The 26181-nt window shown below is 48.1% G+C and overlaps 1 protein-coding gene across 1 annotated transcript in view; it reads left to right on the top strand.

The window, feature by feature from the left end:
- The window catches only part of armh3 (armadillo like helical domain containing 3), a 170211-nt gene that overhangs the window by 110880 nt on the left and 33150 nt on the right, over positions 1–26181 (top strand). Inside the window, exon 24 of the mRNA XM_078223039.1 lies at positions 20838–20916. Coding sequence (XP_078079165.1) covers positions 20838–20916 — 79 coding nt within the window. The remainder of the gene's footprint in view (positions 1–20837; positions 20917–26181) is intronic.

Raw genomic sequence — 26181 nt, forward strand, 5'->3', positions numbered from 1 at the left:
AGTTTGGCTTGATCCTTGAAGACCATCTGCGAAGTCTGTTGTGCCTTTCTTGCCGCAGCTTCTACATTTATTTTCTCTACTCCAACATTCATGTGGAGAGTGCCCCACCTAAGCACACCAATGGCATGCTTGCATTTTAAGTGATTTCTTCTGTCCGTTCCCACCTTGTGTATTTTGGCTCCAGCTCCAATTTGGGTCTTCAGGTTCAATTCCTGGCTTGCGTGACTGTCTGTGTGGAGTTTGCACATTCTCCCCGTGCCTGCATGGGTTTCCTCCGGGTGCTTCAGTTTCCTCCCACGGTCCCAAAGATGTGCTGGTTAGATGCCAAACTCTCCCTCAGTGTACCCGAACAGGCGCCGAAGTGTGGCGACTAGGGGATTTTCACAGTAACCTCATTGCAGTGTTAATGTAAGCCTACTTGTGACGCTAATAAATAAACTTTAACTTAACAATTATTTTGAGAATTCATTCCAAACCTTACAAAATTATTAAAACCACTTCATACCTCATTGAGTGCTAACCAACAATGGAATTGGATGAAGGCGTGTGAAAGTACTTACAAAGAAGTTAAAGACGTGCTTGAGCAATCTGAGGTATTGTTCCGCTTTAACCCAGAGTTGAAAATTCAACTGGCATGTGATGCATCGCCCTCCGGGATGGGTGCTGTTGTATCTGTTATGGCAACTGGGAAGGAGCAGCCAATAGCATTCACATCCCAAACGGTATCAAACACAAACTAAATTATGCACAACTTGAGAAAGAAGCGCTGAGCATAATGTTTGGCATGAAACGATTTCACCAGTATCTGTATGGCAGACGATTTACTTTGTTGACCAACCGCAAGCAGTTGGTGCCATTTTAGGGCCATACCAGGGAATTCTATCATTAGTCGCAAGTCGGCTACAAAGGTGGCCGTTTATGTTTTATCAATGCATACATATGAAATCAAATATCGGAGATCAGAACAGCATGGCAATGCAGATGCCTTATCGAGATTGCCACTTCAGGATAAACTGAATCACAAGACAGCTCATCAACATATTATATTTCTCCCAGTTTTAAACTGCCCCAGTAACATTGTCTCAGGTGCAAAGGCACACGGGGAATGACCCGGCAGTGGGGAGGGTCATGGACATGGTTTTAACGGGAACATTATTTGACAAACAAAAAATCCTGAATTCCGATCTTCTATAATGAGGGACCTTGAATTAATTGTCCAAAATTGAACATTACCATGGGGGATCAGAGTGATCATCCCTCCATGCTTACAAAGCCAAATCCTGGATCAACTGCTAGAAGGTCATCGAGGGATAGTGCGGATGAAAAAGCTCGCACTAAGCTATTTTTGGTGGCCGGGACTTGACTCACAAATAGAAGAAAAAGTGGGGCAATGCTAGTCGAGTGTTAGGGTTTGGAATACTCCACCCGTGCGATTGGCCAGAGTAACCTTGGCAGAGGATAAATATCAACTTTGCGGGACTCATTGAAGGCTGCATGTTTCTTGTCCTAGTGGGCACACATTCAAAGTGGCCCAAAGTCAGGATGAAAGGCACCACGATGGAAAGAACGATCGAGAAGTTGGATGAGTTGTCCACAAGATTTACCAGGATGTTGCCTGGTATGGAGGGCATTAGCTATGAGGAGAGATTGGAGAAACTTGGTTTGTTCTCACTGGAACAACGGAGGTTGAGGGGCGACCTGATAGAAGTCTACAAGATTATGAGGGGCATGATCAGAGTGGATAGTCAGAAGTTTTTTCCCAGGACGAGTCAATTACTACGGGGCATAGGTTTAAGGTGCGAGGGGCAAGGTTTAAAGGAGATGTACAAGGTAAGTTTTTTACACAGAGGGTGGTGGGTGCCTGGAACTCGCTGCCAGGGGAGGTAGTGGAAGCAGATACGATAGTGACTTTTAAGGGGCGTCTGGACAAATACATGAATAGGATGGGAATAGAGGGATGTGGTCCCTGGAAGGGGAAGAAGTTTTAGTTCAGTCGGTCAGCATGGTTGGTGCAGACGTGGAGGGCTGAAGGGCCTGTTCCTGTGCTGTCATTTTCTTTGCTCCTTGTTCTTTATTTGGACGGCGATAATGAGATGCAATTCACATTCCAGAAATTTGTGGATTATATTAAGAGCAAGGGCGTACAACAAATAAGGACTGCCCCGTATCATCCATCCACTAATAGATTGGTGGAGAGGTTAGGACAGTCACTGAAATATGTCATTAAAGGGTCCAAAGACGAAGGTTCACTATCCAGGAGAGTAAACAACTTTCTTATGTCCTATCGGAACACGATTCATGCCACCACACAAAATTCACCAGCAATGTTATTCCTGAGAAGGAAACTGAGAACTAAATTCGATCTATTCACACCACCTGCACTTCGACAGCAACGAGCAAATGTTACTCACCGTGAACAAACTTCGAAACTGAGGAGTTTTAAACAAGGTAAAAGGGTTTTAGCTAAAAACTACTCTCAAGTGGGTACCTGCACCCATTCTAGCGAAGACCGGACCGATCTCCTGTACAGTGCAACTCGATGACAAGAGAATATAACGGAGAGACACAGATCAAATACTGACTTCAGAAAGTGAATCAGTTGAGACAGTGTCAGAAAGGCTTAGACCAGATACCCAAGATTGTGAAATCCGTGAACCAAGGATTACTACAGAACCAAGCACAGATTCTCAGTCCAGGAGAACAACCAACATCTCTGGAAGCTGACAATGAAGCAACTTCACAAGATGATGTACCTGATATTCATGAGAATCAGACTCTGGAACATCCTATCTTACCAGAACAAAATCAACATCCACCAAAATGACTCTCTTGATTGTACATGTGTAGATAATAATACATGGCAATGTAACTGATGTTTATAGTGTGTAATCATTAAGGTTTAAAAGTTTGTTGTTGTACTAGTGAAGTAAAGGGGGAGGGATGTTATATGTTGTAAAGCAATGCATCACTGCCTGATAAGTCACATGACGTGCTGAGGTATTTGGGGGGTTTTATCTCTCTCCCATGTTGGACTTCAATCAGGAAACGCCTTGTAAATTAAGCTGCATTGGTTTGTTTAAGTTTTCCATGGTGTGGCATGTCACAGATCCCTTTTCCTTGTTGTCAAATCGGTCAGAAACAATTATACAATTACAGAAACAATTATACAGAAAGAACACTCAGTCCTGAACACACACACACACGTGTATTGCAGTAACAGTGCATTGTATAACGTGTACGGGAGATATGTTTGGAATTTTCACAACTTCAGGATATCCCTAAGTGTAAGATGTTGTAGCTCTACAGCCAATGAAGTGCTTCCCAAAGTGCAGTCACTGTTGTAATGTAGGAAACATTCCAGTCAATTTGTGCACAGCAAGATCCCACAAACAGCAGTAAGACTGTGGCATACTCTGTTTTGGTGAACCTGTACAGTAAATATTGGACCAGAGAAGAGGCTCTTCAAACAGTGAAGTGGGATTTTGTATATCTGAGAGAGCAGATGGGGACTCGGTTTAACATCTCATTCAGCAGCTCTGACAGTGCAGCACCTCAGCACTGGCACTGGAAGCGTCGGCCAGCATTTGTGCTCAAGTCTCTGGAGGAAGATTTGAACTCACGACCTTCTGACACAGAGATGACAGAGCTTCCCACTGATCCACAGCTGACATGCATTCAGTGACACCCAGTGGGGCAGATAGTGTGATTGGAAATGCCCATTGTATTTATTTTATTTATCATAGAAATCATAGAAACCCTACAGTACAGAAAGAGGCCATTCGGCCCATCGAGTCTGCACCAACCACAATCCCACCCAGGCCCTACCCCCATATATTTTACCCACTAATACCTCTAACCTATGCATCTCAGGACACTAAGGGGCAATTTTAGCATGGCCAATCAACCTAACCCGCACATCTTTGGACTGTGGGAGGAAACCGGAGCACCCGGAGGAAACCCACGCAGACACGAGGAGAATGTGCAAACTCCACACAGACAGCGACCCAAGCCGGGAATCGAACCCAGGTCCCTGGAGCTGTGAAGCAGCAGTGCTAACCACTGTGCTACCGTGCCGCCTATTTATGGGGTGTTAATGTTGCCAACATTTATTTCCCATTCCTAATTGTCCTTGAGAAGATGGTGGTGACCCATTGCAGTCCAGGTGGTACATGGTACAATAGGTACACCCACAGTGCTGTTAGGGAGGATTTTGACCCAGCAACTTTGCATGAATGATATATTTCCAAATGAGGATGTGTGTGATTTGGAGGGGAACTTGCAGGTTATGATGTTTCCATGTATCTGCTGTCCTTGTCCCAGGTAGTAGAGGTTAGGTGTTGACTCCCAACTGTGTGAATAATCCAGTAAAACTAGCCAATAAACATCAGGCTAGGATAGTTTAAAGTCTGTGCAGGTTTCTGGCTTTTTAACTTTAATTTGATCTGTTAAAGCAGCCAGATTACCTGGGCAGGTCTCCAGTTGCTCAATGTCTGTTAAAATTAGACACATCAGGGATGTCCAACGAACGTATTTTAGTATTAACTTGTCCTCATGCATTGAACTTTCCCTTGGGCTGTCCAGCTAACCTTCCTCTTGACTTTTGGACTCCCCTTTGTTGCTTAGTTCTCTCTTCCCTCTCGCTAATTTGCTTTATTCTTAAGGTGGCAGCAGCTGTTTGTGTCGCTGCTACCGGAAATCCCTCTCACTGAAGTCCTGTCTTGCTCTGTCCCTGTACTGATCCATACTGGTTCACCAATGTCCTTTAGGGAAGGAAACCTGCTGTCCTTACCTGGTCTGGCCTACATGTGACTCCAGACGCACAACAATCTGATTGTCTCTCAACTGCCCTCTGAAATGGCCGAGCGACTCACTGTCGTATTGAACCGCTACGAAGAAAACATAAAGGAATGGAAACGGACCACCCGGTGTTGACCTAGGCACTGGAAACAACAACAGCAAGCCCAGCCCTGTCAACCCTGCACAGTCCTCCTCATTAACATCTGGGGGCTTGTGCCAAAATTGGGAGAGCTGTCTCACAGACTAGTCAAGCAACAGCCTGACATAGTCATTCTCACAGAATCATACCTTACAGATAACACCCCAGACACCACCATCACCATTCCTGGGTATGCCCTATCTCACTAGCAGGACACCAGGGGTGGCTATCTGTCACCAAGCGCGGCTTGCTCGTACCAGCACAGACCAAGCTGGCCTGGTCCTAAAGGACATCGCTGCTAGACTGGGACTGTGGCAGGTGGCGAGGGAACCAAAAAGAGGGAAAAACATACTTGATCTCATCCTCATCAACCCGCCTGCCACAGATGCATCTGTCCATGACAGTATCGGTAAGAGTGACCACCGCACAGTCCTTGTGGAGGCAAAGTCCCGTTTTCATATTGAGGATGGCCTCTAGCGTGTTGTGTGGCACTATCGCCATGCTAAATGGGAATAGACTTTGAACAGATCTAGCAACTCAAGACTGGGTATCCATGAGGTGCTGTGGGCCATCAACAGCAGCGGAACTGTACTCCAGCACAATCTGTAACCTCATGGCCCGGCATATCCCCCACTCAACCATTACCATCAAGCCAGGGGATCAACCCTGGTTCAATGGAGAGTGCAGGAGGGCATGCCAGGAGCAGCACCAGGCATATCTAAAAATGAGGTATCAACCTGGCGCAGCTACGACAGGACTACTTGTGTGCCAAACAGCATAAGCAGCAAGTAATAGACAGAGCTAAGCAATCCCACAACCAATGGATCAGACCCAAGCCCTGCAGTCCTGCCACATCCAGCCATTAATGGTGGTGGACAGTTAAACAAATCACTGGAGGAGGAGGCTCCACAAGTATCCCCATCCTCAGTGATAGAGGAGCCCAGCACATCAGTGCACAAGATGAGGCTGAAAAATTTTCAACCATCTTCAGCTAGAATTGCCGAGCAGATGATCCATCTCGGTCTCCTCCAGAGATTCCCCAGCATCACAGATGTCAATCTTCAGCTAATTTAATTCACTCCACATGATATTAAAAAACAGCTGAAGGCACTGGATACTGCAAAGGCTATGGGCCCTGACAACGTTCTGGCAATAGTACTGGAGACGTACACTCCAGAACTTGCTGCTCCCCTAGCCAAGCTGTTTCAGTACAGCTGCAACACTGACATCTACCCAGCAATGTGGAAAATTGCCTAGGTATGTTCTGTACACAAGAAACAGGACAAATCCAACCTGGCCAATTGCTGCTCCATCATCATCAGCAAAATGATGGATGGGGGTCACAGCAGTTTTATTGTGCAGCACTTATTCAGCAATGCTAAGTTTAGGCTCCTGACCTCATTACAGCCTTGGCTTAAACCTGGACAAACGAACTGAAAGCCAGAAGTGAGATGAGAGTGACAGCCTTTGCGTATGGCATCAAGGAACCCGGACAAACTGGAGTCAATGGGAATCGGAGATAACCCTCCACTGGTTGGAGTCATACCTGGCACCAAGATTCTGGTGGTTGGAGGTCAATCATCTCAGCTCCAGGACATCACTGCAGGAGTCCCTCAGGGTCAGTGTCCGAGGCCCAACCATCTTCAGCTGCTTCACCAATGACCTCCCTTCCATCATAAGGTCAGAAGTGGGGATGTTTGCTGATGACTGCACAATATTCAGCACCATTCGCAACTCCTCAGATACTGAAGCAGTCCATGTCTAAATGCAGCAAGATCTGGACAATATCCAGGCTTGGGCTGGCCAGTGGCAAGTGACATTTGTGCCACACAAGTGCCAGGCAATGACCATCTTCAACAAGAGAGGATCTAACCACCACCTCTTGACATTCAATGGCATAACCATTGCTGAATCCCCCACTAACAACATCCTGGGGACACTATTGACCAGAAACTAAACTGGACTAGCGATATAAATACTGTGGCTACCAGAGCAGGTCAAAGGCTAGAAATCTGTAAGCGAGTAACTCTTGACTCCCCAATGCCTATCCACCATCTACAAGGCACAAGTCAGGAGTGTGATGGAATACTGTCCACTTGCCTGGATGAGTGCAGCTCCAACAACACTCAAGAAGCTCAACCAGGACAAAGCAGCTGCTTGATTGCTGTCCCTTCCACAAAAATTCAATCCCTCCATCACCAACAAACCGTGACAGCAGTGTGTACCATCTACAAGATGCACTGCAGAAACATATCAAGTTCTTTAGGCAGCACTTTCCAAACCCATGACCGCTACCATCTAGAAAGACAAGAGCAGCAGATACCTGGGAACACCACCACCTGGAGATTCCCCTCCAAGTCACTCACTATCCTGATTTATCACTGAGTTAAAATCCTGGAGTTTCCTCCCCTAACAGCACTGTGGGTGTACCTACACCTCAGGGGCTGCCGTGGTTCAAGAAGACAGCTCACAACCATCTTGTCAAGGACAACAAGGGATGGGTAATAAATGCTGGCCTAGCCACTTCCCAAAAATGTATTTTTTAAAAATTGTCATGAGTACAAGAAACAAGAAGAGAAGACCTATTGAGTCTACCCCACCATTCAGTGTGACCATGACTGATTCTGGGCTTGAAATCCACTTTCCTACCTTGTGGGGGTTGACCCTGAGCTTTTCTCTGAAGTGGCCAAGTGAACCACTCAGCCACCATCACCACCATTTTGTGCCTGATTCCAAGAGAGAATTTTAAAAACTAAAATTGCTAATGGGAGCAAAGTTTCAAATTCACGCCGGGATCTGTCCTCTGCAGACAAAAGGAACATGTCCAGGCATTGAACCTTTTATGAATTAAACAAAAGCATGGAGGACAATCATTTCCTGGCACAATCTCCACGTCAATGTCTTGACCAATCGCAGTCAACTTGCCAGGCAGTCAGCACTTTCCTCAAACAGTATAAATCATTGTCCCCCTTTGAAATTTGGTATTCTTGTGTCTGTCCTGATGAGTGCAAGATGAAAAACTTTAGCAGCCTGTCTCTCTTGTATTGAATTGTGTGGCAAGGCTGTGTTATTTCTAGGCTGACAAATGGGTGGCACCGTTCCTGGGTGAGTCTGCAGACCTGTGCACAGCCATTCAGCCAAGAGCTGAACCTAGCGTGATACTTCCAGGAATTGTTTTCTGTTTGTCCCAGTTTTCCTGTGATTGACACTCTGCAGCTGTGAACAAAAGGTGTGCTGCTCACAATCTCGGCTCCAATTACAAATGAATACATTGAGGAATTAACCTCAGTCATCAGCTTATTAATTAGCTAAAATTTAATTCAATATATGGATCCTTGAAATTCAGCCAGTGACTTAATGATTAGATCGAGTCAATAACATAATTGAATTTCACCAGCAATGCTCTTAATTATTGAATGCAGCTCATAACTTAATAACATTCAATTGAAACTAATTTGGTTATTAAATTATCTTAGTTTTGAAATTTCTTTGAAACTGTACTTTACTTTGAATATTTTCCAATCCAAGCTCAATGTTTGGCCATCGTTGCAAAGCTCCAAGTACCCACACCCAGAGGCTGTTGCTGCCCATGTTTCATCCAGCTTAATATCTACATTTGCTTTTTATTAATGCCCCTATTTGATCCATTTTAATCTGTGTCCTCGGGCACTTCATTCCACTGTTGTGATTTATGTGTTTTTCTCTGTAGTAAAACTTTATTATAGATTTTACTCACGTAAAACAAAGCCACCAATGAGGAATTATAAAAAGTGACGCTCACTGGAAGATGCTATTTATAGCTGATGCAGGTTCACCCTCATTAGTTGTTCTGCACTGAGGTAATAAATGAGGCAGCTTTAAGTGCCATTGACTGCGGTTTGCAATTGGAATAATTCACAAATCGGTCTGGTATGGATATCTCTCTGCTGTAAAACCTGTGTGCTGTTAAGAGTTATAGTAAATAGATGTTATTACTTGCAGTACTATTTGATCTAATCTTCACCATTACCTGCCACGATTCGTCATTTTGTCCACTTTCACCTAATGAGTGACTTGTCTGAAATCCATGCTGTTGTGTATATAGATCTTATCACAAAATCTGTACACGTCTGAAGAACATGACTCCATCATTGTGGCTCTGTGCCTCCTGAGCAATCAGCACTGCAAATCAGTGGCCATCTCCACCCCATTCTGACCCCAGCACACTCTCTCTGAGTCTGATTCATGAAGCTTTGCATAATCTATGGAATGTGAATAACTCAGAGTGTTTGATGGGGACAGTGTGCAGGGAGCTTTATATCTAACCCTGTGCTGTACCTGTCCTGGGAGTATTCAAAGGGACAGTGTAGAGGGAGCTTTACTCTGTATCTAACCCCGTGTTGTACCTGTCCTGGGAGTGTTTGATGGGGACAGTGTAGAGGGAGCTTTACTCTGTATCTAACCCCGTGCTGTACCTGTCCTGGGAGTGTTTGATGGGGGACAGTGTAGAGGGAGCTTTACTCTGTATCTAACCCCGTGCTGTACCTGTCCTGGGAGTGTTTGATGGGGGACAGTGTAGAGGGTGCTTTACTCTGTATCTAACCCCGTGCTATACCTGTCCTGGGAGTGTTTGATGCGGACAGTATAGAGGAAGCTTTACTCTGTATCTAACCCCGTGCTGTACCTGTCCTGGGAGTGTTTGATGCGGACAGTATAGAGGAAGCTTTACTCTGTATCTAACCCCGTGCTGTACCTGTCCTGGGAGTGTTTGATGGGGGACAGTATAGAGGAAGCTTTACTCTGTATCTAACCCCGTGCTGTACCTGTCCTGGGAGTGTTTGATGGGGGACAGTGTAGAGGGAGCTTTACTCTGTATCTAACCCCGTGTTATACCTGTCCTGGGAGTGTTTGATGGGGACAGTGTAGAGGGAGCTTTACTCTGTATCTAACCCCGTGCTATACCTGTCCTGGGAGATGCTATTGGGTGCCCTGAATGAGAAATTATTTTCCTTAATTTTCACAAAACTCACAAAAAAAAAGTGCTGCTCTTTCACTAAATCTTTGGGGCAAAAACAAAAGCATCCATTTCACTTAAGGATCCAGGCAGATAGTCGATAACTGGGATAGATTAGTTAAACTGCCAAGACGCTGATTAATTTCCTCAACTTCCCTAAGTGCATCAGCTTGTTCTGTCTTCAGAGAGGAGAGTTCTGTGGTAGAATAAAATGGTGAAATGACAAGGCATAGCAGATCAGAGTGACCCCCTCACTGCCCCATGGCCCACTGACACCATCACTGCCCCACGGCCCACTGACACCATCACTGCCCCGCTGCCCACTGACACCGTCACTGCCCCGCGGCCCACTGACACCGTAACTGCCCCATGGCCCACTGACACCATCACTGCCCCGCGGCCCACTGACACCGTCACTGCCCCGCAGCCCACTGACACCCTCACTGCCCCGCAGCCCACTGACCCCCTCACTGCCCCGCGGCCCACTGACACCGTAACTGCCCCATGGCCCACTGACACCGTAACTGCCCCATGGCCCACTGACACCATCACTGCCCCATGGCCCACTGACACCGTCACTGCCCCGCTGCCCACTGACACCGTCACTGCCCCGCTGCCCACTGACACCATCACTGCCCCATGGCCCACTGACACCGTAACTGCCCCGCGGCCCACTGACACCCTCACTGCCCCATGGCCCACTGACACCGTCACTGCCCCATGGCCCACTGACACCGTCACTGCCCCATGGCCCACTGACACCCTCACTGCCCCGCGGCCCACTGACACCGTAACTGCCCCATGGCCCACTGACACCGTAACTGCCCCATGGCCCACTGACACCGTAACTGCCCCATGGCCCACTGACACCGTCACTGCCCCATGGCCCACTGACACCGTCACTGCCCCGCGGCCCACTAACCCCCTCACTGCCCCGCAGCCCACTGACCCCCTCACTGCCCCGCTGCCCACTGACCCCCTCACTGCCCCATGGCCCACTGACACCGTAACTGCCCCATGGCCCACTGACCCCCTCACTGCCCCGCTGCCCACTGACACCGTCACTGCCCCATGGCCCACTGACACCGTAACTGCCCCGCTGCCCACTGACCCCCTCACTGCCCCGCTGCCCACTGACCCCCTCACTGCCCCATGGCCCACTGACACCGTCACTGCCCCATGGCCCACTGACCCCCTCACTGCCCCATGGCCCACTGACACCGTCACTGCCCCGCTGCCCACTGACCCCCTCACTGCCCCATGGCCCACTGACACCCTCACTGCCCCGCTGCCCACTGACCCCCTCACTGCCCCATGGCCCACTGACCCCCTCACTGCCCCGCTGCCCACTGACCCCCTCACTGCCCCATGGCCCACTGACACCCTCACTGCCCCATGGCCCACTGACACCGTAACTGCCCCGCTGCCAACTGACACCCTCACTGCCCTGCGGCCCACTGACCCCCTCACTGCCCCCCGGCCCACTGACCCCCTCACTGCCCCGCAGCCCACTGACACCCTCACTGCCCCCCGGCCCACTGACACCCTCACTGCCCCGCAGCCGACTGACACCCTCACTGCCCCCCGGCCCACTGACACCCTCACTGCCCCGCTGCCCACTGACACCCTCACTGCCCCGCTGCCCACTGACACCCTCACTGCCCCGCGGCCCACTGACACCGTCACTGCCCCGCGGCCGACTGACCCCCTCACTGCCCCGCGGCCGACTGACCCCCTCACTGCCCCCCGGCCCACTGACACCGTCACTGCCCCGCGGCCCACTGACCCCCTCACTGCCCCGCGGCCCACTGACCCCCTCACTGCCCCACGGCCCACTGACACCGTCACTGCCCGGCCCACTGACACCGTCACTGCCCGGCCCACTGACACCATCACTGCCCCGCTGCCCACTGGCACCCTCACTGCCCCGCTGCCCACTGGCACCCTCACTGCCCCGCAGCCCACTGGCACCGTCACTGCCCCGCGGCCCACTGACCCCCTCACTGCCCCACGGCCCACTGACCCCCTCACTGCCCCGCGGCCCACTGACACCGTCACTGTCCCGCTGCCCACTGGCACCCTCACTGCCCCGCTGCCCACTGGCACCCTCACTGCCCCGCTGCCCACTGGCACCCTCACTGCCCCGCGGCCCACTGACACCGTCACTGTCCCGCTGCCCACTGGCACCCTCACTGCCCCGCTGCCCACTGGCACCGTCACTGCCCCATGGCCCACTGACACCGTCACTGCCCCGCTGCCCACTGGCACCCTCACTGCCCCGCTGCCCACTGACACCCTCACTGCCCCGCAGCCCACTGGCACCGTCACTGCCCCGCGGCCCACTAACCCCCTCACTGCCCCGCAGCCCACTGACACCCTCACTGCCCCGCTGCCCACTGACACCCTCACTGCCCCGCGGCCCACTGACACCCTCACTGCCCCGCTGCCCACTGACACCCTCACTGCCCCATGGCCCACTGACACCGTCACTGCCCCATGGCCCACTGACACCGTCACTGCCCCGCTGCCCACTGGCACCCTCACTGCTCCGCGGCCCACTGGCACCCTCACTGCTCCGCGGCCCACTGACACCGTCACTGCCCCGCTGCCCACTGGCACCCTCACTGCTCCGCGGCCCACTGACACCGTCACTGCCCCAGCACAAGGTATAATTTGCCATTTCCTGCCCCTTAGTTTCTTGGGGAGCTGAATGGCCTCCTCCTGACCGTATGCTAAAAGGAACCAGTTAAAAATAGGAAGCTAAGAGTAAGAAAATAAATTTATCAGAAGCTTTTGCTTCAAGGGTGATACATTTCCATGAAATGCGCTGAAGCAGACTAATGGCCCAAAGCACAAGTTAGATGTATTTCTGCAGAAAGATGGATTTGTTGGATATTTGATATGAATAAGAGGGAGAGGTATGATTGAGGTCAACGAAAACAGAACATTTTTCTAGAAATAACCACTTTCTTCAGTTTATATAAGATCTTACGTGGTAGGGGTTCCAGTTGACGAAGCCCCCATATGTTGGTGCTCTCATTGTTCTATCCATACAGAATACTGTGGATGGAGGGGAAACACCCAAAGTGTTTATGGGCTTTGGTGATTGGAATTCCTACCCTTTTGGGTCAGTATGTTCAAGGCTGGAAGGAAGAAATTGGAGAGGATTGGAAGGAAATGAATTCTTCACTAAAGGAAAATAATACATGTCTTAAACATCAGCCATGCTTTCAAAGTTCTGTCCCCCTTCAAGTCAGACGATTGTGGGTTCAAGCCCCACTCTAGACCTCACCTCGGGTGCCACTCGGGTGAGAGCTGCACTGCGTCAGGCAGAGTTCCAGACCCATGTTCGGGCTGCCTGCTCAAATGGATCCAGTGGCTCTGACCGAGGAAGTAGAGGCGGCTCAGTGGTTCACTCTCTGCAGAGTCTGCACGTTCTCCCCATGTCTGCATGGGTTTCCTCCGGGTGCTCCGGTTTCCTCCCGCAGTCCGAAAGACGTGCTGGTTCAGTGCATTGACTGTGCTAAATTCTCCCTCGGTGAACCCGAACAGGTGCCGGAGTATGGCGACGAGGGGATTTTCACAGTAACTTAGTTGCAGTGTTAGTTACACTGGTGCGGCGACAATAATCTCTCCCTGAACGTCAACAAAACGAAGGAGATTGTCATCGACTTCAGGAAGCGTAAAGGAGAACATGCCCCTGTCTACATCAATGGGGGCAAAGTAGAAAGGGTCGAGAACTTCAAGTTTTTAGGTGTCCAGATCATCAACAGCCTGTCCTGGTTCTGCCATGCTGACACTATAGTTAAGAAAGCCCACCAACTATTTCCAACCAACTAGAAAGCCCACCAACTTCCTCAGAAGACTAAGGAAATTTGGCATGTCAACTACAACTCTCACCAACTTTTACAGATGCACGATTGAAAGCATTCTTTCTGGTTGTATCACAGCTCGGTCTGGGCTCCTGCTCTGCCCAAGACCACAAGAAACTAGAAAAGGTCGTGAATGTAGCCCAATCCATCACACAAACCAGCCTCCCATCCACTGACTCTGTCTACACTTCCCGCTGCCTTGGAAAAGCAGCCAGCATAATTAAGGACCCCACACAGCCCGGACATTCTGTCTTCCACCTTATTCTATCGGGGAAAAAGATACAAAAGTCTGAGGTCACGTACCAACCAACTCGAGAACAGCTTCTTCCCTGCTGCTGTCAGACTTCTGAATGGGCCTACCTCGCATTCAGTTGATCTTTCTCTACACCCTAGCTATGACTGTAACATTACATCCAGCACTCTCTCCTTTCCTTCTCTATGAACGGTATGCTTTGTCTGTATAGCGCGCAAGAAACAATACTTTTCACAGTACGCTAATATATGTGACAATAATAAATCAAATCAAATCAAAAAATAAGCCTACTTGAGACACTAATAAATAAAGTTTAAAGAGGAGGAAAGTTCTTCTTGTCCCGTCCAACATACCTCCCCACACCAAAAACTGTGATACACGAGGAAAAGACACAGGGAAAGGGTGCTGGAAGTCAGAAATTTGAAATGAAGGGAGAAATATTCAGAAGGTCAGGCAGCATCTGTGGAGAAAGAAACAGTTTTGCCGGAGTGTGGCAACTAGGGGATTTTCACAGTAACTTCACTGCAGTGTGAATGTAAGCCGACTTGTGACACTAATAAGTAAGCTTTAAACTTTAAGCTTTTAGGTCTGTTGAAGGGTAATTGGCCGGAAACGTTAATTCTGTTTCTCTCTCGGCACGTGCTGCCGGGCCTGCTGAGTGTTTCTAGACTTTTCTGTTTTTATTTACCATCAAAGCTGCATCACCCTGCCCGTCATTCTCTGTTTGCAGTAGTTTGTTGTGCACAGAATTGGTTGTCAAGTTTCGCTACATTAAAACATTACTTCAAAAGTAATTCACTTCTTGTTTCTAAATAAAAATAAATTGCTGCGGATGCTGGAATCTGAAACCAAGAGAGAAAATGCTGGAAAATCTCAGCAGGTCTGGCAGCATCTGTAAGGAGAGAAAAGAGCTGACGTTTCCAGATGACCCTTCCTTCCAGCTTTGACAAAGGGTCATCTGGACTCCGAACGTCAGCTCTTTTCTCTCCTTACAGATGCTGCCAGACCTGCTGAGATTTTCCAGCATTTTCACTTCTGTTTCTGCTTTGGTTGTGTTGCCATCACCGACTAGCATCCGTATTTGGCTAGCATTTTTGTAATGATTATGAATGTGGTGGACAATGTGATGGTGATCAAATAATCTGTTGTTGTGATGTTGTTTAGTCCTTTGTTAATAGCTGACTACATAATGCATGAGGGATAAATATTGGCGTGAACACCAGGGAGAACTCTTGCTGTCCTTTGGAGCAATACTGTGGATCATCCTCAAGAGAAACCTTGAAATCTAAATGCAGTTTATTTTAAACCCAAGATTGGAAAAGTTTGGATGGAGACAGTCAGCAGTTTCACCATGGTGCAGGACAGGGAGTAGAGACTATGGTGCAGCTGGAGTGAGCAGAGCTGCATCGTGATGAAGCGCCAGGCCCCGGGACAGCACTGGGTCTCACCGAAGCCCAGAACAGGCCGGTGATGCCGAGCGGCCCACAGTGCTTCCTGGTGTGGTGCTGGTAGAGAACTAACTGTTTGAGTTTATCCATGGGTGGCTTGACAAGGCTGCCTTTGGAGCTGGAGAGTGAAAAGCAGCAGCAGAGAGAACAGCAATAGCAGCTGAATGTAGAGGAAGGAGGACATTGCACGGGGGATCTTAACTGAGAAACAATGGATCAGTTGTTTTCAACCACAAAAGAACTTTTCAGTCCAACTTTATGGATGTTGCCGTCACTTCACTGCAAGTGTGAAGACCACCACCACCTGCAAGTTCCCCTCCAAGTCGCTCAGCATCCTGACTTGGAAATACATCACCGTTCCTTCACTGTCGCTGAGTCAAAATCCTGGAACTCCCTCCCTAACAGCACGCGGGTGTACCTACACCATACGGACTGCAGCGTTTCAAGAAGGCAGCTCACCACCACCTTCTGAAGGGATAATTAAGGATGGGCAATGCATGATGGCGTTGCCAGCAACGCCCACATCTTGTGAATAAATAATATCAGGTCTCTCATCCAACTGCTGCACAGTGAACATTTACCCTACAAGGTAGTCCTTTGTTAATAGCTGACTACATGATGTAAGCCATCTTGCTCAACATCCTGTAATTATCTAGGCCACATTTGTTTTGTCTTTGAATCCATGACTTTGTGGCTGAATCCTGCTGTTTTATCTGCTCGGCGAGTTACCAGCTTCATGTCCTGCTGTCTCTTGTGACAAATTCATCTCTCCTTCATAAATAGATCTAGTTTTAATGTACCCATCTGGTGCTGAGTCTTTCAGCTAAGAAAACATGCACAGCAGGCAGACCACGCTGCAGCGTAGCTCACAAGCGTGAGTGTGTATCATGGGAGAGATCTTTCCAGCTTGTGTTCCCATCACAGTGCTCCATGCGACAGATGAGCTGGTTGGTACAGTAGGCATGATGTGGAGATGCCGGCGTTGGACTGGGGTAAACACAGTAAGAAGTTTAACAACACCAGGTTAAAGTCCAACAGGTTTATTTGGTAGCAAAAGCCACACAAGCTTTCGGAGCTCTTAGCCCCTTCCTCAGGTGAGTGGGAATTCTGTTCACAAACAGAACTTATAAAGACACAGACTCAATTTACACGAATAATGGTTGGAATGCGAATACTTACAACTAATCAAGTCTTTAAGAAACAAAACAATGGGAGTGGAGAGAGCATCAAGACAGGCTAAAAAGATGTGTATTGTTTCACTGGCTGTCTTGTCTTGAGACAATACACATCTTTTTAGCCTGTCTTGATGCTCTCTCCACTCCCATTGTTTTGTTTCTTAAAGACTGGATTAGTTGTAAGTATTCGCATTCCAACCATTATTCATGTAAATTGAGTATGTGTCTTTATAAACTCTGTTTGTGAACAGAATTCCCACTCACCTGAGGAAGGGTCTAGGAGCTCCGAAAGCTTGTGTGGCTTTTGCTACCAAATAAACCTGTTGGACTTTAACCTGGTGTTGTTAAACTTCTTACTGTGGTACAGTAGGCACAGTGTTTAGCATGGCAGCATTGCAGCGCACACAATTCTTCTACCTAATGCATGGCATTGAAGTTATGCTGGCAGAACAGGAGCACCTCTGAAAATGTGCAGCCATACTGATTCACAGTGAGATGTGTGTGTGCAGGACATAGTTGATGGTTGGACTCTACACTTGTGAGACGAAAGGTTTAATTGATGAGCTTGAATACCAATGATGAGGCAGTCCTGAACTTTGATCTTCAAAACCCAAGTGAACATATCCAACTGAAGACTTACCAAATATGCTCGTGTTTTAAGTCTTGATTTGGATTTGCGATTGAGGCTTTAACACTAGTGTGTGAGGGAATGGAGGGACCCGACACAGAGATTACCCTGAGGAGTATACGCTCTTCCTCTGTTTCTGATTTGGTTCCATGTTCATGTCAGCTGTGGATCAGTGGTCAATACACTCTTTCTCCCAATTCAGAAGGTGGTGGGTTCGTGTCCCACTCCAGGAAATTTAGATTTATTGAGGGAATGCTGGATTGTTGGTTGGGACATTAAACTGCAGCCCTGTCTACTCTCTCAGATGGATGTAATGATCCCATGGCATTATTTCGAAGAAGAGCTGGGGGGTTCTCCCCAGTGTCCTGACTGATATTTATCCCTCAACAGATTATCTGGTCATAATCATATTACTGTTTGTGGGATCCTGCTGTGTGTTCATTGGCTTCTGTGTTTCCTACACTACGATGTGGAGATGCCGGCGTTAGATTGGGGTAAGCACAGTAAGAAGTCTCACAACACCAGGTTAAAGTCCAACAGGTTTATTTGGTAGCACAAGCCACAAGCTTTCGGAGCGCTGCCCCTTCATCAGGTGAGTGGGAGTTGTGTTCACAAACAGGGCATATAAAGACACAAACTCAATTTACAAGATAATGGTTGGAATGCAAGTCTTTACAGGTAATCAAGTCTTAAAGGTACAGACAATGTGAGTGGAGAGAGGGTTAAGCACAGGTTAAAGAGATGTGTATTGTCTCCAGCCAGGACAGTTAGTGAGATTTTGCAAGCCCAGGCAAGTCGTGGGGGTTACAGATAGTGTGACATGAACCCAGGATCCCAAGATCCAAGCAGAGACTAATAGCCAAGTTCCGCACACATGAGGACAGCCTCAACCGGGATCTTGGGTTCATGTCACACTATCCGTAACCCCCACGACTTGCCTGGGCTTGCAAAATCTCACTAAACTGTCCTGGCTGGAGACAATACACATCTCTTTAACCTGTGCTTAACCCTCTCTCCATTCACATTGTCTGTACCTTTAAGACTTGATTACCTGTAAAGACTCGCATTCCAACCATTATTTTGTAAATTGAGTTTGTGTCTTTAAATGCCCTGTTTGTGAACAGAACTCCCACTCACCTGATGAAGGGGCAGCGCTCTGAAAGCTTGTGGCTTTTGCTATCAAATAAACCTGTTGGACTTTAACCTGGTGTTGTGACACTTATTACTGTGCTTTCCTACACTACAACAGTGAATACATTCGGGGAAGGTGATGGCCTAGTGGTATTTTCGCTAGACTATTAATCCAGAAACTCAGCTAATGTTCTGGGAACCTGGGTTCAAATCCTGCCACGGCAGACGGTGGAATCTGAATTCAATAAAAAATATCTGGAATTAAGAATCCACTGATGACCATGAAATCATTGTTGATTGTCAGAAAGACCCATCTGATTCACTAATGTCCTTTAGGGAAGGAAATCTGCCGTCCTCACCTGGTTTGATCTACATGTGACTCCAGATCCAAGCAATGCGGTTGACTCTCAACTGCCCTCCATGGGTAACGAGGGATGGGCAATAAATGCTGGCCAGCCAGCAACGCCCATGTCCCATGAATGAATAAAAAAATACATATTCCAACAGTACCTCATTGGCTGCAAAGCACTTTGAGATGTCTGGAGGTGGTGAAATGCTATCTAAATGCAAGTTCAACTTTGTTTTTTTAATTTTTGAGCTGTCTGTGTACCTATCCAGTGCCTGGAGAAGTGGTGGCTTGGTGATCTCACTGGGCTGATAATCCCGGGTAATGCTCTGGAGACCCCCTCATTACAGGAAGGATGTGGAAAAGATTGAAAGGGTGCAGAGGAGTTTTACAAAGATGTTGCCTGGATTGAGTGGCATGCCTTATGAGGATAGGTTGAGGGAGCTCGGTCTTTTCTCCTTGGAGAGACGTAGGATGAGAGGAGACCTAATAGAGGTATATAAGATGTTGAGAGGCATAGATCGGGTGGACTCTCAGAGGCTTTTTCCCAGGGTGGAAATGGCTGCTACAAGAGGACACAGGTTTAAGGTGCTGGGGGGTAGGTACAGGGGAAATGTTAGGGGGAAGTTTTTCACAGAGGGTGGTGGGCGAGTGGAATCGGCTGCCGTCAGTGGTGGTGGAGGCAAACTCAATAGGGTCTTTTAAGAGACTCCTGGATGAGTACATGGGACTTAATAGGATGGAGGGTTATAGGTCGGCCCAGAAGGTAGGGATATGTTCGGCACAACTTGTGGGGCCGAAGGGCCTGTTTTGTGCTGTAGTTTTCCATGTTTCTACCCCAGTTTGTATCTCACTGTGGCAGATGGTGGAATTTAAATTAAATTTTTCAAAACTCAGGAATTAAAATTGAATCCATTGTTGTAAAAAAAAAATCCATCCAGTTTTAATGTCCTTTAGGGAAGGAAATCTGTCATCTCCAGCTCCAGACCCACAGCGATATGGTTGACTCTAAAGTACCCTCTGAACAAGAGCAATTAGGGATGAATTGTAAAAAATCCCTTTTCTCCTCAGCACACTTTAGGGATGCCAATGATGGAGTGGTATTGTCACTGGACTACCAATCCAGAGACCCAGGGTAATGCTCTGGGGATCTGGGGTCAAATCCCACCACAGCAGTTGGTGAAATTTGAATTCAATAAAAAACTGGAATTAAAAGTCTAATGGTGACCATGAAGCCAATGTTGATCGTTGTAAAAACCCATCTAGTTCACTAATGTCCTTTAAGGAAGGAAATCTACCGTCCTTACCTGGTCTGGCCTACATGTGATCACAGTAAGAAGTTTAACAACACCAAGTTAAAGTCCAACAGGTTTATTTGGTAGCAAAAGCCACACAAGCTTTCGGAGCTGCAAGCCCCTTCTTCAGGTGAAGAAGGGGCTTGCAGCTCCGAAAGCTTGTGTGGCTTTTGCTACCAAATAAACCTGTTGGACTTTAACCTGGTGTTGTTAAACTTCTTACTGTGTTTACCCCAGTCCAACGCCGGCATCTCCACATCATAACTACATGTGATCCACAGCAATGTGGTTGACTCTTAACTGCCCTCTGAAATGGCCGAGCAGGTCACTCAGTTCAAGGGTAATTATGGATGGGCCAGCGGTGCCCACATCACATGAATGAATAGAAAAGAACTTTCATTCGCCAGTCTTCACAGCTAATCAAGTACTTCTGAAATGTAGTCATTGTAATGTCGAAGTGACGATTGATGAGGGAATCTTGTAGCAGTGTGGTAGATGTTATTTTCCTCCTATTTTTGATTAAAATGCAAGGAGTCGCATTATATGAATCATCTTATGAGTCCCTGCACACAGTAGCATTGGAGATTACACAGTGTGCAGTTTCATCATTTAAAGGCAAAAAAAATCACAATTGAGAATTTATTGTTTAAATATCACCACAATTGTGAACTAATATAAAACAAATTTTGCAGACTGAATATTAATTAAGGTGTTTATACAATTGACAGTTTTTCTTATTGCTGGCTGTTTTCTGTTTCAGAGCCATCATCAACCATTTTAATCCCAAAATTGAGTCGTACGCTGCAGTTAATCACATCTCTCAGCTCTCTGAAGATCAGGTATGCGCTGCTGATTTTTGTTTATGTACTTCTGGTTCAGTTTGCTTTCATGCCTCTGATGTTTAGTGCAGTTTGGTTATATCAGCCCTCAGCTGTTCCATTTGTATATTCTGTTTGGATCCTTCTCCCCTTCGCCGACTCCTTCCTTTCCCTTGCCTGCTCCTCTATCCCCACTCACTCCTCCCTCTCTCCCCTTGTTCGCTCCTCCCCCTCCCCTTGCTCGCTCCTCCCCCTCCCCTTGCTCGCTCCTCCCCCTCCCCTTGCTCGCTCCTCCCCCTCCCCTTGCTCGCTCCTCCCCCTCCCCTTGCTCGCTCCTCCCCCTCCCCTTGCTCGCTCCTCCCCCTCCCCTTGCTCGCTCCTCCCCCTCCCCTTGCTCGCTCCTCCCCCTCCCCTTGCTCGCTCCTCCCCCTCCCCTTGCTCGCTCCTCCCCCTCCCCTTGCTCGCTCCTCCCCCTCCCCTTGCTCGCTCCTCCCCCTCCCCTTGCTCGCTCCTCCCCCTCCCCTTGCTCGCTCCTCCCCCTCCCCTTGCTCGCTCGTCCCCCTCCCCTTGCTCGCTCGTCCCCCTCCCCTTGCTCGCTCGTCCCCCTCCCCTTGCTCGCTCGTCCCCCTCCCCTTGCTCGCTCGTCCCCCTCCCCTTGCTCGCTCGTCCCCCTCCCCTTGCTCGCTCGTCCCCCTCCCCTTGCTCGCTCGTCCCCCTCCCCTTGCTCGCTCGTCCCCTTGCTCGCTCGTCCCCCTCCCCTTGCTCGCTCCTCCCCCTCCCCTTGCTCGCTCCTCCCCCTCCCCTTGCTCGCTCCTTCCCCTCCCCTTGCTCGCTCCTCCCCCTCCCCTTGCTCGCTCCTCCCTCCCTCTCCCTGTCTGCTCCTCCCTCTCTCCCTCCTCATTCCTCCCCTCTCCCTCCGCACTTCTCCCTCTATGCTCCTCCCCGTCTCCCTCCCTGCTCCTCCCCCTCTCCCCTTCACCTTTCTCCCTTCCATGCTTCTCCCTTTCCCCATTCCCTCCCCTCATCCACCAATCCCCCCCTCTTGCCCCATCCTCTATTCCCCCACCCCCCGGGCTGAATAGCCTCCTTCAATACTGCGTACTTCTGTCGATATATTACATTACACACTATTTCTATCCATTTCTATACTTGGTGATGTTTTCCCCATTTGAAGTTTAAAGGGAAGAGCACGGATTGAAATGCTTAATGCAGTTGATGTTTATGTCGTTGCGTGTTTTGATGTCTGGGAAAGCAAAAGGAGCACGTCTATGTAAGGGAAAACTGCTTTCATTTCATCTCTGGGCAAGCAGTTATTCACTGTTTCAAAGGGTGGGTTTTAACAGCACACCCTTTGGAAGTCACAGTTGGAGGCTTGTTGCGAGCCCTTCATCTCTGATATCCTGGAGAACATGTAAACTTTCTCCATTTGTATCTTGATTCAGTCACTGACCGTGGGAAGGTTAAACAGGGCAAATGATTTGCTCTTGCACGGATTGGCAATGTTGATCACCTCTGGGACATTTTATGTCAGTACTGTGTTTACTGTGTTTACCCCAGTCCAACGCCGGCATCTCCACATCATGACTACCATATTCTTACTGTGTTTACCCCAGTCCAACGCCGGCATCTCCACATCATGACATTTTATGTCAGACAGTAAGGTACACTGGGTTCATGTAGAAATTTGTGGGATGTCGCTCTTCATCTGGGGATCCTGGATTCAGGATTCAATCCTGGACCGGGGAGCGGCGCGGGCTTGGAGGGCCGAAGGGCCTGTTCCTGTGCTGTATTGTTCTTTGTTCTTTGTTCTTTATCACATAGCATGCCCTCACTGTAGTGTTTGAAACTCCTTTGTTGAATATTTTATGTCTCCACTTTCCTAGCAATTCCTTGATCACTTTAATGCAGAAATACCTTTCCCTAATGTTCTGCCTCCTTGCTGCCTTGGGGGTGTGTTAGCACTTATAAAAATTTGTTCATGGAACATGGGCGTCGCTGGCTGGGCAGCATTTATTGCCCATCCCTGAGGGCAGTTGAGAGTCAACCACATTGCTGTGGATCTGGAGTCACATGTAGGCTGGACTGGATAACGACGGCAAATTTCCTTCCCTAAAGGACATCAGTGAACTAGATGGGTTTTTACGACAACAATGGTTTAATCGTCATCATTCGAATTTTAATTCCAGACTTGTATTGAATTAAAAATCCTCCAACTGCTGTGGTGGGATTTGAACCTGGCTCCCCAGATCAATATCCTGGCTCTCTGGATTATTAGTCTTTCCCTCTGGAACCACAGTCAATTGGCCATTCTTAATGTTTAAAAAGTTATTCTTGGGATTTGGGCATTGTTGTTTCCCGACTCTAATTCCTCCTGAGAAGGGGGTGGTGAGGCACCTTCTTGAACCACTGAGACCCATGTGGTGTAGGTACCTCCACAGTGCTGTTACGGAATTCTAGAATTTTGACCTGGGAGTGATATATTCCCAAGTCACGATGGTGTATGACTTGGAGGGCACCTTGCAGGTGGTCGTGCGTCCATACCTTGACCGTGACCTTCTGAGCAGTAGAGGTCGCTGATTTGGAAGGTTTGGCTGAAGGAGTCTTGGCAAGTTGCTGAGTGTTGGGAGGATACTGAGTTGTGTTGGTGGCAGTGGGGCAGGGACGGGTGCAGAGCTCAGTGTTGTACAATGAAAGCACTTTTTAGCCCGTACAACAGCTAGTTTAAGGAAAGTAAACCCCCACAAACAGCAGTGGGATTATGACCAGAGAGCATGTTCTAGCAATGTGGGTTGAGGGATGAATATTGAAAAAGTAAAAGTTTACTTATTAGTTACAAGTAGGCTGACATTAACACTACAATGAAGTTACTGTGAAATTCCCCGAGTCGCCACACTCCGGCGCCTGTTCGGGTTAATGCACCTAACGAGCATGTCTTTCAGACTGTGGGAGGAAACCAGAGCATCCGGAGGAAACCCACGCAGACACGGGGAGAATGTGCAAACTCCGCACAGATAGTGACCCTAGTCGGGAATCGAACCCGGATCCCTGGCGCTACGAGGCAGCAGTGCTGACCACTGTGCCGCTGCAGAATAGTGGCCATAGGATCTTTTATGACCATCTGAATGAGCAGACAGGCCTTTGGCAGCTCTGACAATACAACAGTCTCTTAACGTTGTACTGGAGCGTCAGCCTGGATATTTGTGCTCAAGGTTCTGATGTGGGGATTGAATCCACAACCTGTTAATCATACATGGCTGGCACAATGGGCTGGATTTTCCCTTTGGAGGTAAGTAGGGATCAGGAGGGGGGTTGTATTCTCAAGCACGAACCTGTGCCCGATGCCAGCATGCCGCAAAGTGGAATTTTCACTCAATGGCCCGAGAGATGGTCTGCTGCCCAGTTAATGAGAACGATGGGCACTGAGAAATGGGCCACATTCTGGTCCCAATCAGCAGCTATTGCTGCGACGGCTGCCTGGGAATGACGTTGACAAAAAATTCAGAGGATCTTCATGTTCAAAATGGTCAGGGAAAATGGAGAGCAGGAACCTGGGAAAGGGCAGGCAAAAGGCTGGTTAGTAAGATTTTATTTCTGCTCAGGACGTTTTTGTCCAAACCTTCACTTTTTATTTGCATAAAATTAAACCGTTTCAGGGCTGCTGCCCTTCATGCCACTGGGTTACTGTTATCCAGCTTCAGAGAACTCCTAATAGTTGCCCACCTCCGTGGAAATATTGGGTGTCAGAAGGTGAATTCTTAACGAGCTCCCTAAGGACGTTAAACAGCCCAATTACCAAAATGACTTTGCCTCCTCCTCCTCGGGAAAATCATTAGAATAATGAACAGAGGAAGCAGACCGGCACATAGGTTGCCATCACCATTTTTTTCAGCTGTCCTACCTCCACTCTGTCCCAATTTGGACAGGAAGATCTGACCAATGCGCATTTACCCCAAGAGGCATTTGTGGAATCGCAGAAATATTTTAATTGTTTCAATGTGAGCTAAGAATTTGGAAAGTGCATTGACTGAAATAACACCTCCTCTGCGTCTGATTCCCGAAGATGGCGATGTCTAAGATGTTCTTTCAAGCTTCAAAAAATCCTTCCAAAACAGGAATATATGCAGAGTATAAAATGTGAATTGCCGGTGTAGGTGGCCACCATTTTGAAATGTGAAAGAAATTGTCAGTCGCCATGGGCAGCCTTCTGTGTGGACATGTCTTAAATTCCTGGGCATCTTCCTGGCAGCAAGGCTCGTATTGTTTGCTTGATTCCATGCACCACTCTATAAGGCCAGTGTAACCCTCAACATGAAGGGTTACCCTGAGCTGAAGAATTGAGGCCAACTCATAATGAGAATATAGCCCTAAATATGGATTCATTAACTGAACAATAAAGGTGGCAGCCTCTTTGATTTTGATTTGATTTATTATTGTCACATATATTAGTATACAGTGAAAAGTGTTGTTTCTTGCGGTCTATACAGACAAAGCATACTGTTCATAGAGAAGGAAAGGCGAGAGTGCAGAGTGTAGTGTTACAGTCATAGCTAGGGTGTAGAGAAAGATCAACTTAATGCGAGGTAGGTCCATTCAAAAGTCTGATGGCAGCAGGGAAGAAGCTGTTCTTGTGTCAGTTGGTAGGTGACATCAGACTTTTGTATCTTTTTCCCTACGGAAGAAGGTGGAAGAGAGAATGTCCAGGGTGCGTGGGGTCCATAATTATGCTGGCTGCTTTGCCAAGGCAACGGGAAGTGGAGACAGAGTCAGTGGATGGGAGGCTGGTTTGCGTGGTGGATTGGGCTACATTCACAACCTTTTGTAGTTTCTTGCAGTCTTGGGCAGATGCTGAGTATTGGCTTAAACGTGCATTTTGGTGTCCGTAAACTGAGGTCATCTTATTTACCAAGTTGACTTGTATGCTACAATATATGGTAAAAAAAAAGAAAGCTGCCTTAGTACTTGTTGTCCATTAATGGGAATTGAACAAATCCTATAGCCGCAGTGTCCAGCAGCAGGAAAACCTCACGGCAACCACTTTAGCTAAGGGAGCACGAGCACTTCAACAAAAGGAATTAAAAAATAGCAATAGGGAGAATTTATTGTGCAGAATATTCCCTAGCTGTGTTCCTTTCCAAAAAAAATATAATTCTACCTCTGCAGATTTCTGATTCAGGACCTGATGCAGCCCTGCTGTTTCACTGAAAGGGACAGTGTCTGAAGTTGCTTGCCTGTGATCGCTCTGAGCCTTCATCAATGGCCAGTGATTTCACTGATCCAACGATGGTG

The sequence above is a fragment of the Mustelus asterias genome, chromosome 11 (assembly GCF_964213995.1).
Source record: "Mustelus asterias chromosome 11, sMusAst1.hap1.1, whole genome shotgun sequence".
NCBI lineage: Eukaryota > Metazoa > Chordata > Chondrichthyes > Carcharhiniformes > Triakidae > Mustelus > Mustelus asterias.